Source organism: Sceloporus undulatus, chromosome 4, assembly GCF_019175285.1.
Source record: "Sceloporus undulatus isolate JIND9_A2432 ecotype Alabama chromosome 4, SceUnd_v1.1, whole genome shotgun sequence".
Lineage (NCBI taxonomy): Eukaryota > Metazoa > Chordata > Lepidosauria > Squamata > Phrynosomatidae > Sceloporus > Sceloporus undulatus.
In genome coordinates this window covers 247581091-247596097 of record NC_056525.1, presented here as the reverse complement: position 1 = coordinate 247596097, position 15007 = coordinate 247581091, and the positions used below count along the sequence as shown (strand labels likewise).

The 15007-nt window shown below is 41.9% G+C and overlaps 1 protein-coding gene across 5 annotated transcripts in view; it reads right to left on the bottom strand.

Annotated features, from left to right (window-relative positions):
* The window catches only part of RHPN1 (rhophilin Rho GTPase binding protein 1), a 46468-nt gene that overhangs the window by 17656 nt on the left and 13805 nt on the right, over window positions 1-15007 (bottom strand). For 4 of the 5 annotated variants that reach the window (XM_042463076.1, XM_042463080.1, XM_042463075.1 and 1 more), the window contains 2 exons: window positions 6091-6206; window positions 1515-1643 (listed from right to left, as the gene is read on the bottom strand). In XM_042463076.1, coding sequence (XP_042319010.1) covers window positions 1515-1643; window positions 6091-6206 — 245 coding nt within the window. Of the gene's footprint in view, window positions 1-1514; window positions 1644-6090; window positions 6207-11112; window positions 11634-15007 lie in introns of those variants that run through there. The other variant, XM_042463077.1, reaches the window with a different exon arrangement.

Below are 15007 nucleotides of genomic sequence, written 5' to 3'. Positions count from 1 at the left end.
AAAGCAATTATGGTGATTCAAAGCAAAGCAAAGCAAAGCAAAAGGACTCATCAACAACGAAGTTGAAAAGCAAACAGATCGAATCAGCAGCTCTGGGAACAGCAAGGAGCCAAGAGAACAGACAAAGCAAAAACCCTGAGTGCTTTGGGTATTATAAGGCATGCAAACGGACCTTTGCAAAGCTGGACGGTGAAGAAAGCTGATAGGAAGTAAATCAACTCACTTGAAATGTGGGGCTGGAGAAAAGCCATCTTGAATCCCATTTTGGGAGAAAGACGGAATATAAATCCGAGTTCTGCAGAAACCGTGGGCTGCTAAAAAGACCAATAAATGGGTCCAGTAGCAAAATCAAGGCTAAACCCACCCTAGAAGGCAAGATGCCCAAGCTGAGACTGTCGTACTTTGGCCATACCATGAGAAGACATGATCAATAGGAAAGACAATAATGCAGGGGAAGGAAGAAGGCATCAGGAAAAGAGGAAGACATGTTACAGATGGATAGACTCAATCAGGAAAGCCATGGCCCTGAGTCTGCAAGACCTGAGCAAGGCAATGGAAGAGCCCCTATCCTAGGGTTTTCTCTGCAAGCTTTCTCCTAAGAAGATTTGCACCAGCTTCCTCTGAAACTGAAAGGAGAGTGTGACTTGTACATCTAGTGGGTTTCCATGGCAGAACAAGGATTTGAACACAGAGACCTTCACATTGACCTTGACATATCACAAAGCTCTCAGAGTTTTCTTAACAAGATTTATTCTGAAGAGGTTTGCTCTTCCTGTCCTCTTGGGCAGAGATGTTCTCCTTGCCCAAGATCACCCAGCAGGTTTCCATGGCTGAGCAGGGATTTGAACCCTAGTCTCCTTAGTCCTAGTCCAATGCTCAAACCACTACACCATGCTGGCTCATCACCATACCCACAGGTTTTGCATTTCTATTGCTATTAACATATATTTCCGGCTCTTCATAGCTTCAAAAGGTCTGTTCCTAGGCACTTCACTCCATGCAAATGATGAAGTAGACTTAAGTCTACAAACGTTTTTGCTATCAGTTTTTTTCTCTTAGCTAGTTTAAGGGTGTTACAAGATCCCCTTGCATACCTAGAGCTCTTATATTTGCTGTGTTTGTGCTCCCTTGGTTTCTATGGTTCAGTAGGGATTTGAACCTTGGTTTCCCAGAATCCACATCCGACACTCAAGCCACTACATCACACTGGCTGCTACTAGTTTGCTCCCAGTTTAATAAAGGCCTTTCCAGTTCCCAAAACAGCCCAGGTCCCCCCTCCAAAACATGGCAACATCACTATTTTTAGGTTTTTAAAAGTTTTAAAGAAATTGGAGGGCAAAAGGCATGGAGTTATAATGCAGATAGCCAATGTGCCTCCTGCAAAAAAAAAAGATGGTTGCACACCCTTAGGGCTCAAATGCATGCACTAAAATGGTCTGACCCAGAACAGGACAGTTTCACATGTATGTATGTATGTTTCACATGTCCAACCTTCAATAGCCCCATCATCCTACCTGTCGTTCTGGTACACGTCCATGGAACTATTGAGCTCTTCCAATTCCTCCTTCAGTAACTGCAGGTTGGAGTTGACATAACTGAGTTCTAAGGCGACTGTCTCCTTTACTTTGTGGTTATTGGTGGCCCTGGAATTAGAGCAAAAAGAAATGTATTTTGTCAAATTTCAACCACAACGGTCTTTCAGTGGGCAGATAGAGCTGTTCATTTCATCTTCACAACAGCCTTGTGAGGCAGACCACACTGGGAATGTACCCTCACTGCAGAAATAATCTAGTTTGATACTACTTCAACTGCCATGGCTCAAAGCTATGGAATTCTGGGATTTGTAGTGTTGTGAGACATTTAGCCTTCTCTGTCAGAGAGCTCTGGTGCCACAACAAAGTACAATTTCAAGAATTCTATAGCATTGAGCCATGACTGTTAAAGTGGTGTCAAACTGGATTATTTCTGTAGTGGGGAAGGCATGTCTTGCCCCTGTCCATGTAGTGAGACAAAAGGAGGGATGAGTGACATATGACCACACGATATGTTGCTGCAGAGTTCCCATCATCCATCATCATTGGTGGACCATGCAGGTTGGTGAGCCTGGGAGCAGCAGTCCAAAAAGGAACTTTTCCAAACCAGAAGCTGAGTCTCCCTTATCACCCTTATTTTCCAAATGAGTCTTCCTTATCTGGAATTCCGAAATCGAACGTATTACAAAAACCAAAACATTTTTCATGAGTGCTAAGATAGTGACACCATTGTTTTCTGATGGTTCAATGTACACAAACTTTGTTTCGTGCACAAAATTATTAAAAACACTGTGGATAAAATTACCTTCAGGCTATGTGTATAAGGTATATATGAAGCATAAATGAATTTTGTGCTTAGACTTGGATCCCATCTCCAAGATATCTCACTATGTACCTATAAGCAAAAACAGGTATTCCAAAATCCAACTCTCCCCCCCCCCCCCCCCCAAAACACCTCTGGTCTCAAGCATTTTGGAAAAAGGAGACACAACCTGCCTGCATTTTTTAACAGAACAAAATCCGACAAGCAAAAGAAGAGATAGCGAGACCATGTCCAGACTGTACAATTTCAAATGTGCAAGATGGCTGAAGGCATGCCACATTAGGGAATCTCCTCCTATAACTTCATTTTGCAAATCACCTCTACATAGAAAGTTAGTGTCTCAAGGAGATGACCAGGCTAGCACCCGATGTCTGACACTCTAGTTTTCTGCATTGAGGGTTGGGCTTTTTATTGCATGTACTGTACCTCTTTCTGCCTTCTGTAAGTGTGTGCTACAGGGATGCTTGCAAACCACCCTTTGCCTAAATAAGTTTTAAGGAGGATTCCTGCACTTAAAAGGAGGAGGTCTGACTCCGTGATCCAGGAGGGCTTTTTCAACTCCCAGGATATCCGGTGTTTTGCTTCAGTTGTTTCCTAATTACTTCTCAAGGCTGATTCAAAATCCCCCACGCATTCTTCCCAATTCCAGCAAGACAGCAGATTAATGACCCACACTTTCCTCCTTGTTTTAGTCTGAGCTTCCCAATTTTTTTGCTATTAACAGCATAAAAGATGAGCCTCCCTTTACCGGAATTCCAAAATCTGAAAGACACCAAAATCCAAAATTGTCCACATGGCTGGGCTGTGACAGCAACACCTTTGCTCTCTGATGTTCCAAGGTACACAAACTTTGCTTCATGCAGAAAGTATTACAAATAGAATGTATAACATTACTTTTCAGGTTATGTGTATAAGGTGCATATGAAACATAAATGACTTTCATGTTTAGATTAGGGTCCCATCTCCAACAAAGAGCCAGCATGGTTTGAGTGTTGGACCATGACCATGAGACCAGGGTTCGAATCCCAGCTCGGCCATGAAACCCAATGGGTGACCTTGGGCAAGTCTCTCAGCTTCAAGAGAAGGCAAAGGCAAACCTCCTCTGAACAAATCTTACCAAGAAAACCCCATAACAGGTTCGCCAAAGGGTTGCAGTATGTCAGAAACAACTTGAAAGCACAAACCACCAACAACATCCATCCACCCATCTCCAAGATATCTCATTATGTCTACGCAAATATTGCAAAATCATAAAAACTCTGAAACCCAAAACACTTCTGGTACCAAACATTTCAGACAAGGAAGACTCAACCTGTACTGAAATACAGCAGCAATGTAGCTTATTTAGTTAGTTAGTTTATATCTCAGCTTTCCCCAGTACAGTATAGGAATGTAAAGGCAGCTTACAACCATTTTTTAATTTATAATAATAATAATAATAATAATAATAATAATAATAATAATAATAATAATAATCCATCTTGCTGGATGTAGGTGATCTTGTCCTGTTTCACACCACACAGCTATGAGCTCTTGGATGCTATTTTAACTACTTTGTATACTGTGTGGTGTAGTGGTTTGAGTCTTGGACTACGACTCTGGAGACCAGGGTTCGCATCCCTGTGCCGCTGTGCAAACCCAGTGGGTGACCTTGGGCAAGTCACACTCTCTCATCCTCAGAGGAAGGCAGAGGCAAAACATCTCTGAACAAACCTTACCAATAAAACCCCATGACAGGGTCACCATAAGTCAGAAATGACTTGAAGGGACGCAACAAGAGCAGCATATACAACTTTGAGCTGTTTGGAAAGTGACAGATATGTACCTAGAAACATATGTCGGGGGAAGAGGAAAGATATTTATTCAGTATTAGAGAGCAGACCTTGCACAAAGCTGCCCCTGTTCTGGAGCTCTGCTATTCCAATTCAAGCTTTTTTTATAAATGGAAAAATTAAGGGACTCAGGCTGCTTGGGAATAGCAGGAGGGAGAAAAGACACGGGGAGACACATGCCTGCCAATAACACAACTGGCCCGGTATTGATGTTTCGCACATGGGGTTGAGATTTTGCACCTGGGAACTAGCCCAATTGCAAGTTCATTGACTGGTTTCCCCTTAACCATACTTTCCGGACACATCAGCTACGGTTGGAAGGGTTGTTGTGTGATAAGTATTGCCAAAGCTGCTTTTTTCAGGTCTAATCACAGAAATTCTGAGTGTGATAAAAGCCCTCAGAGTCCAAACAATTAACCCGTCACAAAAGCAAGACAAATGCTTAACGCTGTACTTTACCAGCAATCAACAAACCTTCGGCTGAATTTACATTTAAATTATTCCTTTCCTTTGTCCATTGGGCTGAAATTAAGGAGGAAACCCTTTTAACATTTGCATCATGTCCTCAAGCAGCCAACTGCCTAACACCACATTTGCTGTCGTTTTTCTTACAAGAAACAAATGCACCCTGAGTTCTGGGTGTGAGTCTTGCATGCTGCTGCTCCTAAGGAAAAAGAACTTTAGATGGATCCATCATATCCCCTTATTTGCAGCAAGCACAGGCTGCCAAGAGGATGCATTTCTCAAAGAGGAACAGCAAACGTGGTATTACTCAATGGGCTTCTTAATGATGCTTAAAATGGAGGACATTTTGGAATTTGGACAGCAGGCTGAAATGTAGGATGTGTCCTGAAAAGGGACAATATCTGGTCATCCTGTCTTGGAGATATACTTGAAAATGAAAATGTTTAAAGAATTACAGAATCATGGAGTTGGAAGAGATGCCAGACTCTATTTCTGCCATGCAGGAATACAGAAGGCCATCCACCCTCTATTAAAAAACCTCCAAAGGAGACACACCACCCTCCAAGGCAGCGTCTTCCACTGTCAAACAGCTCTTACCACCAGAAAGTTCTTCCTAAGATTTAGGTGGAATCTCTTTTCCTGTCGTTTCAATCCATGGCTCCTAGCCCCTGGTGGCGCAGTGGTTAAATGCCTGTACTGCAGCCATTCACTCAAAACCACAAGGTTGTGAGTTCAAGACCAGCAAAAGGGCCCATGCTTGACTCAGGCTTACATCCGTCCGAGGAGGGAGCTAAAATGAGTACCCAGACTGTTGGGGGCAAATTAGCTTACTTGCTAATTAGCTTACTTGCTGTTCACCGCTATGATCTTTGGAATAGCAGTATATAAATAAAACAAATTATTATTAATTATTAAAATAAGCTTGCTCCACCTTGAACGTGCTGTCCTTTCAAATATTTAACCATAGCTATCATATCACCACTTAACCTTCTCTTCTCCAGGCTAAACATATTCCACTCCCTAAGCCTCTTCTCATAGGGCTTGGTGGTTTCCAGACTTTCCCCCATTTTGGTCGCCCTCCTGTGAACACTCTCCGTCTTGTCCACATCCCTCTTGAACTGTGACAGGATTATTCCAGGTAAGGCCTGTCCAAAGCAAAATAGAGCGGCACTATTTCTTCCCTTGATCTAGACACTTAACTCCTAATGATACACCCTGGCTTCTGTAGCTGCCATATCACACGGCAGGCTCATGGTCAACTTGTGGTCTACTAGGACTCCTAGATCCCTTTCACATGGACTCCTTTTGTCTCACTACATGGACAGGAGCAAGCCAGGTGTCACCATCCTCTATCTGTGCATTTCCTTTTTCTGCATATGTGTAGTACCTTATTTAGGGGCAACAACTCACCTGAATTCATCAATGGGCAATGACTCACCTGAACAGGTTTTCTGCGCCAGCTCGCATCCTCATCTCTTTGTTGATCTGCTGGTTAATTCGGGCCCGGCGGTGCTGCAGCTTGCTGCGCTGGGATTGTGCTAAAGGATCGCAGCCCTGCCAAAAAGGAAACCAACGTTAAAAATATTGCTCAGCCAGGAAAATTTGTTTGCGCTGGCTCACCCACTTCGCAGTCTCTTTCAAAAAGTCTTGCCTGAAGGCTTGAATTCTAAATCAGGAGTGGGCAATGCGCAGTTTATGGGCCGCATGTGGTCTCGCATGTGTCTCCCCATTTATTATTTTTGGAAAATAAATCTGTTTGTGCCCAAACGCCAATCCCAAAGAAGGGTTGGATTTTGCCTTGCTTTTGACCTCCTTTGGCTATTTTAGGATTAGGAGAGATCTTTTGTTTTTTCCTAATAGGAAGTGTTTTGGAAGCTTACTTTCAAAATTATTATTTTTACATGGCAAGTGCAGCCCCCCAAATTCTCGTTGGGGTCCAGTATGCCCCCCATCCCTGACTGTTGTCCACATCTGGTTGAAAACATGGGGAGGATCATGTAACCATCCAGGTAGAAATTACCAGCATTTGTCACCAGCAGCTAGGAGCTGCTGGGACTTGCAATCCAATAACATATGAAGTCATATGATTCCTACCATAGCTCTAAAGGTAGAAATTCACAGTCATTTTATTGCAGACATTCCAAATGTTGGCATTTGCCCCCTCCCAAATCCCCAAATGTTACTGCACCTTGAACATTAAAAAATGAGCTAGATAGTACTTTTCTAAAGTGGTCCAAAATGTCTGCATGCATTATGTCAGTTTATGTACACATTTTCAAAATACAGTAGATTAGGAAAACAGCCTCAATTTGAAATGCACTTATCTTGCCGAAATATCATTATGTTGCAATCTTGATATTAAATTTAGAAAAACAGATGCATCCAAACCTCATTTTAAAGACAAATGAGCTTACAAACAAATCTCCAAACAGAATCATTCAAAACATCCCTCCAAATAAGTATATTATTATTATATTTCTATCCCATTTTTCTATTATTATTATTATTATTATTATTATTATTATTATTATTTCCCATTTTACAGGGACCCAAGGCAGCTAACAAGAAATTTAATACAATATAAATTAAAAGCAACACAAATGCATTAGGAAGTATAAAGTTTTAAAAACAATGAAATAATTTATAAATTTAAAAACATTAAACATAAAATGTATATTTAGACTGCAGGCTAATTAATTTTTGGAGAGAGACTGCAGTTATTGTTTCTTCTCCACACAAAACCTCCCAATCGCTAAAGAACTGATGATGGTTTCAAAAAAGGAAGCCCTAACTTCGGCATATGTTTGCAGTGTTACTTTTGGGAACAGGTCTGGCAGGTTTGCTGTTTGATGCTTGCAAAAGCCTGCAAACCCTGTTTCAGCTAGGGTGACCCTAAGACAAAACTACTCTGCCACCCCAAAATCATTTTATCCCCCTCTTTAAAATGTGGAGCTTCAGCTTAGATGTTACAACCTGATGCATACTTTGCTGTTGTTATGTGCTTTCAAGTCAGTTCTGACTTATGGGGACAGGATGACCAGATGTCCTAACCACAAAGGAGCACAATGCACACAAGAAGTAGGACATTCAAGAAAAACATAGGGTATTACAAAATAAAAGCTAAAAACACTAATATGAATGTAAATTCCTGCTTCTCAGTCATGCTCAAAATGGAGGACATTCTGAAATTCTGCTTGAGCAGCAGGTTGAAATGTAGGAGGACGTCTGGTCACAGGGACCTTATCCTAGGGTTTTCCTAGGAAAGATTTATTCAGTAACCTTTCCCTAAGGCTAAATTTGCCAAAGGATTCCATGGGGGATTTGAACCCTGGTCTCCCGGAGTCCTAGTCCAACATATGCAAACCACAGCAATGCATTGGCTGTACATTATTTGGGAGCAACTCCCACTCAGCTCAATGCACCTGCCCAAAAAACATGCAAAAAGAAACGTACCAGGCTGTGAAATTGACATAGGTTCAGAAAGCAGGACGGTTATTCTGAGTATTGACTGGGCTACTCTGAAGCACCCCCATGAAAAGCCGGAAAGATGAGTTTTCCAAGATCTTGGCTAAAAATAATCAGCAACAAAACTACTACGCACAAGGGGATAATTCCCATAAACAATGAGGGTTTGCCAGATTCCCAGCGATGCAAAGAAAAGGTCCTTTGAGCACGATGGGTGACTCAGAAAGCAAGAAGACCCCTGGAGACCCTCTCCTTACAAAAGCACAAAGGTTTTGCTCTGTCCTTAGCAACGCAGGATTCCTTTGAGCTGGGAAAACATTGTGCCCCTCTAACACAAACAGACACACACGGCAAATGTTCAGTGAGTCAGGACTTACAGTTACAAGTGGGTCAGGGCTGGGGAATCGGTACACTAAACAGAGATGCCAATTCTCACATTTGTATATTATCTGACTACATCTCTTTCATAAATAATAAAATAAAACTTTTATTTATATCCCGCTTTTTGTTAAGACAATCAAAGCAGCGTACATCATTGAAATAGTACAATATATACAGTACACAATACCCTCCCTTAAAAAAAGAATTAAACAATTAAGGATTAAAATTACATAAACATTAAAATCATTAAAATCAAGGATGGTGAGCGAAATCATAGCATATGTGGGAGAGATCATTTTGACCAAGTACTATTCCGGGAAGGCCTACCGGAAGAGATTCGTCTTGACAGCTTTCTTGAAGCTCTCTAGGTTGGTAATTTGATGGATCTCTTCCGGAAGGCCATTCCGCAGGCTGGAAGCGGTTGCAGAGAATGTCCACTGGGAGGTCGCAATCAATCTGGTCTTTAAGGGCTGCAATAAATTCCTCCAAGAGGACCTGAGTGTACGGGGCAGGTTATATGGTAGAAGGCGATCCCTTAGATAAGTTGGGCCCAAGCCATGTAGGGCTTTAAAGGTAATAACTAACACCTTGTACTGTGCCCAGAAACTAATAGGCAGCCAGTGGAGTGATTTCAATATAGGTGTAATATGGTCACTCCTAGTTGTTCCTGTAATCAATCTGGCTGCCATATTCTGTACCAGTTGAAGTTTCTGGACGAGGCACAAGGGTAGCCCCATGTACAGCGCATTGCAAAAATCAAGTCTTGTGGTTACCAGTGCATGTACTACAGTTTCAAGGTCCCCTGGTTCCAGGAAAGGGCGCAGCTGGCGTATCAGCCGGAGCTGATAACAGGTGCTCTTGAATGTCACATTCACCTGATTTCTCATCTAAAGAGACGGATTCAGAAGCACCCCTAGACTGTGCACACAGTCCTTTGAGGAGAGCATGAACCCCTCTACGACTGGAGGTTGCAACCCGATGCCGGGTTTAGGGGCCCCTACATTTATGTTTCATATATACTTGTACATATTACCAGAAGTTAAGTTTATACATAATATGTTTTAATAATTTTGTGCCTGAAACAAAGTTTGTGTACACTGAACCATCAGAAAGCAAAGGTGTCACTATCTCAGCCACCCATGAGGACCATTTTGGTGTATTTTGGAGTTCTGGATAAGGGAGACTCAACCTGTGGCATCATTTAGGAAAGGGAGAAGGCTTTTTGTCAAGGGACTTGGATTTGTAAACCACCATGGACCCCTCTCTGCAAATCACCTGGAGATCTAGAAGTCCCCGATCTACCTTCAGATCACACTTCACTTAGAGGAGAAAAACCAAGTTGCAAGCAAAGCAGGCAAAGATCTTAAAAATTGTACAGGATAATATCTTTGTCTGATAAAGAAGCCAGTGGAACTTTGAAAGCTCACATCGTGTATTGCGTGCATTTTGGTTGGCCAATAAAGGTATCTCTGTTATATGGATTTTGGATATTATTGTACTTCACTGCATGGCCAAGACAGCTAGCCTTGGATAGGTTTTCTTAGAGGAGACATCAAAGATGGAATAGTGGTGGACTTTCAATAGGTGTTCCACCACGAAATTTGTGCTTGTGGACAGAACTGATCTCACAATCCTTCAGAACAAAAGCACAACCTTTGTTCTGTCCAGTTATATCAGCTTTATTCACCGAAGCAATCTACTGATGGAGAAGAAGAGCTAGATAAGAAAGCACTGTTATCTGAGAGTCAGAAAACCTAGTAGTCCATCTAGTGCAAATTATGTGGGGTGGTGGTTGTTTGCATGTGCATTATATATAACTGCACATTGGTGGTGATGATGGTTGTGTTTCATCGTCAGCTTCAATTTATGGTGACCCTGTGAATGAGAGACCTCCAAGAGACCCTCTTATGAACAGCCCTGTCCTGGTCTTGCATAGTGGGACCTTGCTATCCTAGGACCTCCTATGGATAGCAAAATCTGTGGATGTTCAAGTCCCATTAAATACAGTGGCATAATAAATCAAGCTTTGCTTTTGGGAATTTATTTTTTGTAATACAGTGGCACCTTGGTATCGGCTGGGGTTTAGTTCCATAGAATCATAGAATCGTAGAGTTGGAATAGACTCCAAGGGCCATCCAGTCCAACCCCCTGCCATGCAGGATATCACAATCGAAGTATTCCCGACAGATGGCCATCCAACCTCTGTTTGAAGACCTCTAAGGAAGGAGACTCCACTACACTTTGAGGGAGTTTGTTCCACCGTCGAACAGGAGCCCTTTTGGACTGCAAAATCCATGGATGCTCAAGTCCCATTAAATACAGTGGCATAGTACAATGGGCCCCTAATATAAAATGGAAAAATCAAGTTTTACTTTTTGGAATTTATATCTTTTTGGAATACAGTGGCCCCTTGGTATCTTCTAGGTTTTGGTTCCAGGATTCACCCACCCACCCCCAGTGGATCACAAAATCCATGCATGCTCAGGTCCCATTAAATACAATGGCATAATACAATGGGGTCCCTTACATAAAACGGCAAAATCAAGCTTTGCTTTTTGGAATTCATGCATTTTTAAATATAGACAAGAGCTGTATAGACAAGGACTGTGGTTACCTTAATCAATTCATTTATCCGTATCTATCTTCACTGCAACAGTGATGAAAGCTGATAGCAAGAGAATAAACTCATGCTTTTCCAATGCTGGAGAAGAGGTCTGTAGATACTACTATGGACTAACAAAAAGAAAAATGAAATGGTGCCTGAATTCTCTCTGGAAGCCAAGAACATTACACTGAAGCTGTCGTACCTTGGCCATAATGTTTTGAAGAGTAGAACGCTGTAGGAAATGCGGGAGACCACATTACAGGTGGGAAGACTTACTCAAGGCAGACCTGAGTTTGCAAGAGCCTTCAAAGTCTCCAGAGGTCCAAGTCATCCCAGGCCAGCCTTGCACAACCCACCAAGTCTTATTTTGTGTGACACACTGCAATCTGGATTACACAGGATGTAATCAGAAGTTTCCAGGAGGTGATGGTTGGCGAAATAACCTTTTAGTCTCTTTTGAATTTTACTGTGAAAACATGAGAATGTCTTTGTATTTCTCCCATCTGCCACGCTGGAGCCAAATTCTGTGCATCTGTCACCTCCCCAGTTAAATATTATTTATAACAATCATTCATCCTTATTTAATAATTTTGGTAATGATGATGATGATTAATTCACTCATATCCTGCGTTTCCTCCCAAACTGGCTGCATAAATTAAAACAAATACAAATAAAAGCCCATATAAACTCCTAAGATAATAATAATAATATTAATAATAATAATAATAATAATAATAAATATAAAAAATCATTGTTTAATGTGCATTAAACTACCCATAGAATCATAGATCTGATCATATTCTCTGATCTGCCGTGTTGGAGCCACATTGTGTGCAACTGTCACCTCCCCAGTGAAACAATATTAATAACAATCATTAATAATTATTTAATAATTTAGATTTATTATTCTTATTATTCATTCATATCCTAACTTTCTTCCCGAACTGAGATTTAAAACAGCTTACACAAATTTTAAAAAAACCCCAGATAAAAGCCCATACAAAGACTTAAGTAAAATAAAAAAGTACAAGAAGTAATTGTTAAAATGCAATTAAGCTACTCATAGGATTAAAAGGTTTACTAAAGTCATTTACTAGTGGTTTAAATTTATTATTGCAATTAAATTAACTACAGAATAGAGTCAGCATGAACTAATGGTTTGCAAATTGGTCTCCAAGAGATCAGGCTTTGTTATTCTTGCTCAGCTATGCAAACCCACTGCAGGATTTTGAACAAGCCTCACTCTCTCAGCTTCAGAGGAAGGCAATGGCAAAGCCCTCTGGACAAATCTTGTCAAGAAAACCCTATGGCAAGGATGCTATAAATCAGAAATGACTTGACAGTACGTAACAAATATGTAATATGGGGGCAATAAGTTTGGTCTGAAGAGCCAACTTGGTGCAGTGGTTTGAATGTTGGACTACAACTCTGGGAAAGCAGGGTTCAAATCCCTGCTCAGCCATGTGAGAGTCTGGGCATTTCACCCTCTCTCAGCCTCAAAGGAACACAAAGGCAAACCCACCTCTGATCACCTCTTGCCGAGAAAATCCAATTATTGGGTTGCTATAAGCTGAACTGACTCGAAGGCAAATAACCACAAAGTTGGTAGTTTGAGACATGGCCGGGAGTTTGTGGTCTGTTAGTTTATGGTTTGTCATTACCATCCTCTGAGAGGGTGTGACTTGCCTAAGGTCCATGGCTAATCAGGATTCAAATTCTGGCTTCCAGAGTCATAGTCCAATGCTCAAACCACTGCATCTTCTACTTAGGCTTGCCAATAGTCACATAGGACTTGAAGGCACACAACATTAACATAGAACTAAACCCAAATATTGAGATTCCTTGGCTGTTCTGGTATATTTTCCATCATGTATACACACAGAAAGCCAACACGGTGCAGTGCTTTGAGTGTTGGACCAGGACTCTGGAGACCAGGGTTCAAATCCTGACTCAGCCATGGAAACCCATGGGCAAGTCACACTCTCTCAGCCTCAGAGAATGGCCATGGCAAACCTCCTCTTAAGGAACTTGTCAAGTAAACCCCATGGATAGGTATGCCTTAGGGTCGCCATAAGTCGGAAACAACTTGAAAGCATACAACAACAACAACAACAACAACAACAAAGAAGAAACTTTTCTAGAACATGGCCACATAGCTCGAAAACCCCACAAAAAACTATGGATGCCAGCCATGAAAGCCTTCGACTCCACAACAACAACACATTTACAGGTGAGAGTTGCACCATTTCGGTTTGCTCAAAGCACGGTCTTGAATGAAGGGTGATAAGACCAATTTTCTTTTTAATGCTCAGCGGTTGTACAAGCTTAAAGGCATTTCTTGGATGCTTGCTTTGGTTCGGAAATTATATTGCCTTGGATTAAGGCAGCAATATGTACTTGGAAGTATTATCAGGTCCTTCATCTGGGTCTCAGCAACCAAGAACAGCAGGAGAGAACACACTGTAAAAACAAAGAAAAGCAAAAAGGGGCTGCAAAAACAAAGTTTTAAGAGCAGATGTAGAAAGTCAAGGAGGGAAGCTTAGATGCCCATTCTGCATGTTCAGAGCTGTGCAGCCAAGATCCTACAATGGTCCTCCACATTCACTGCGGTTAGGGACACAGGACCTGGTGGAAGTGGAAAAAATGCAAATAAAAACCAGACAATTTCTAACACCTCTCTAGGAATATCTAGGTCCTCCAGTGAAACTCTATGGTCAACATCTGCCAGAAGCTGACCATAGACTTGTGGTAGAGGACCTACAAACACCTAGAGAAGTGGTCTCTCCAGGAATTTCTAGGTCCTCCCACACAACTTCTGCCGAAATTGGCCACAGAGTCGTGCTGGAGGATGTAGAAATTCCTAGAGAGAACGTATTAATCAAATCCGTGAATGATCAAATCCGCAAAAGTCAAAGCCACAAACATGGAGGGCCGACTGTAGTTTTTACAGCAGCATAAAATCTGGTCTCCTGAGCGGTTGCTCAACCTGAAATGTTGTGTTTATGTATTGGAGCGCATAAACTTTAAACCACGGGAGGGAACAGTGTGGCCCTTCAGGTAGTGTTGGACTGCAACTCCCAGCAGCATGACCAAGGGTGAAAAAATTGGGGAGTTAAAGCTGAAGAACATCTGGAGCAGCTCATGTCCTCTTCTGGGTCACACAGAAGCACAGGTGAGTTGCATCAAGATGCCAACTAACAACAGCTGTGACACTGTCTGTGCATCCAAAGCCTCAGAAACATTTGAGAGTGGCATGAAACATAGGAATGCAAACCCATGCACCAGGTGCTACTAGAGACGCTTATGCCGACACTCATTGTTGGGGTATCTGGACATATGGTCAGAGTCTTCAGACCATATGGCATCAATGCACCAAGCTATGGGTGAGAGGACTAAACACATTGAAGGCACCAGCTCCCTTCCGATCCTGACAGATAACCTGAGTCAGCCCTAGTTAATACTTTGATGGGAGACCACCGAAGAATACCTGGGTCTGTAGGCTATATTTAAGAGGAAGGCAATGACAAGCCACCTCTGAGTAGTACTGGTCTAAGAGGACCATATGAAATCCATGGGGTGACCATAGGTTCACAAGTGACTTGATGGCACAGACACACACATGGGAGGGATACAACCAACTTCCTAAGCAAAACACCTGTCTATCCACACCTTCTCACAGAACATCATTCTAGCCACTGTGGATTGATTGCAGAACAACTTCCCACATGGGGATTATTATTATTATTAACCTTTATTTATGAAGCGCTGTAAATTTACACAGCGCTGTACATGCAATCTTTTTAGTTAGACGGTTCCCTGCCCTCAGGCTTACAATGATGAATATAACCATCAAGGACACCATTCTGAATCGGGCTACAGAACACCAAAATGTCATTTTTTAAAA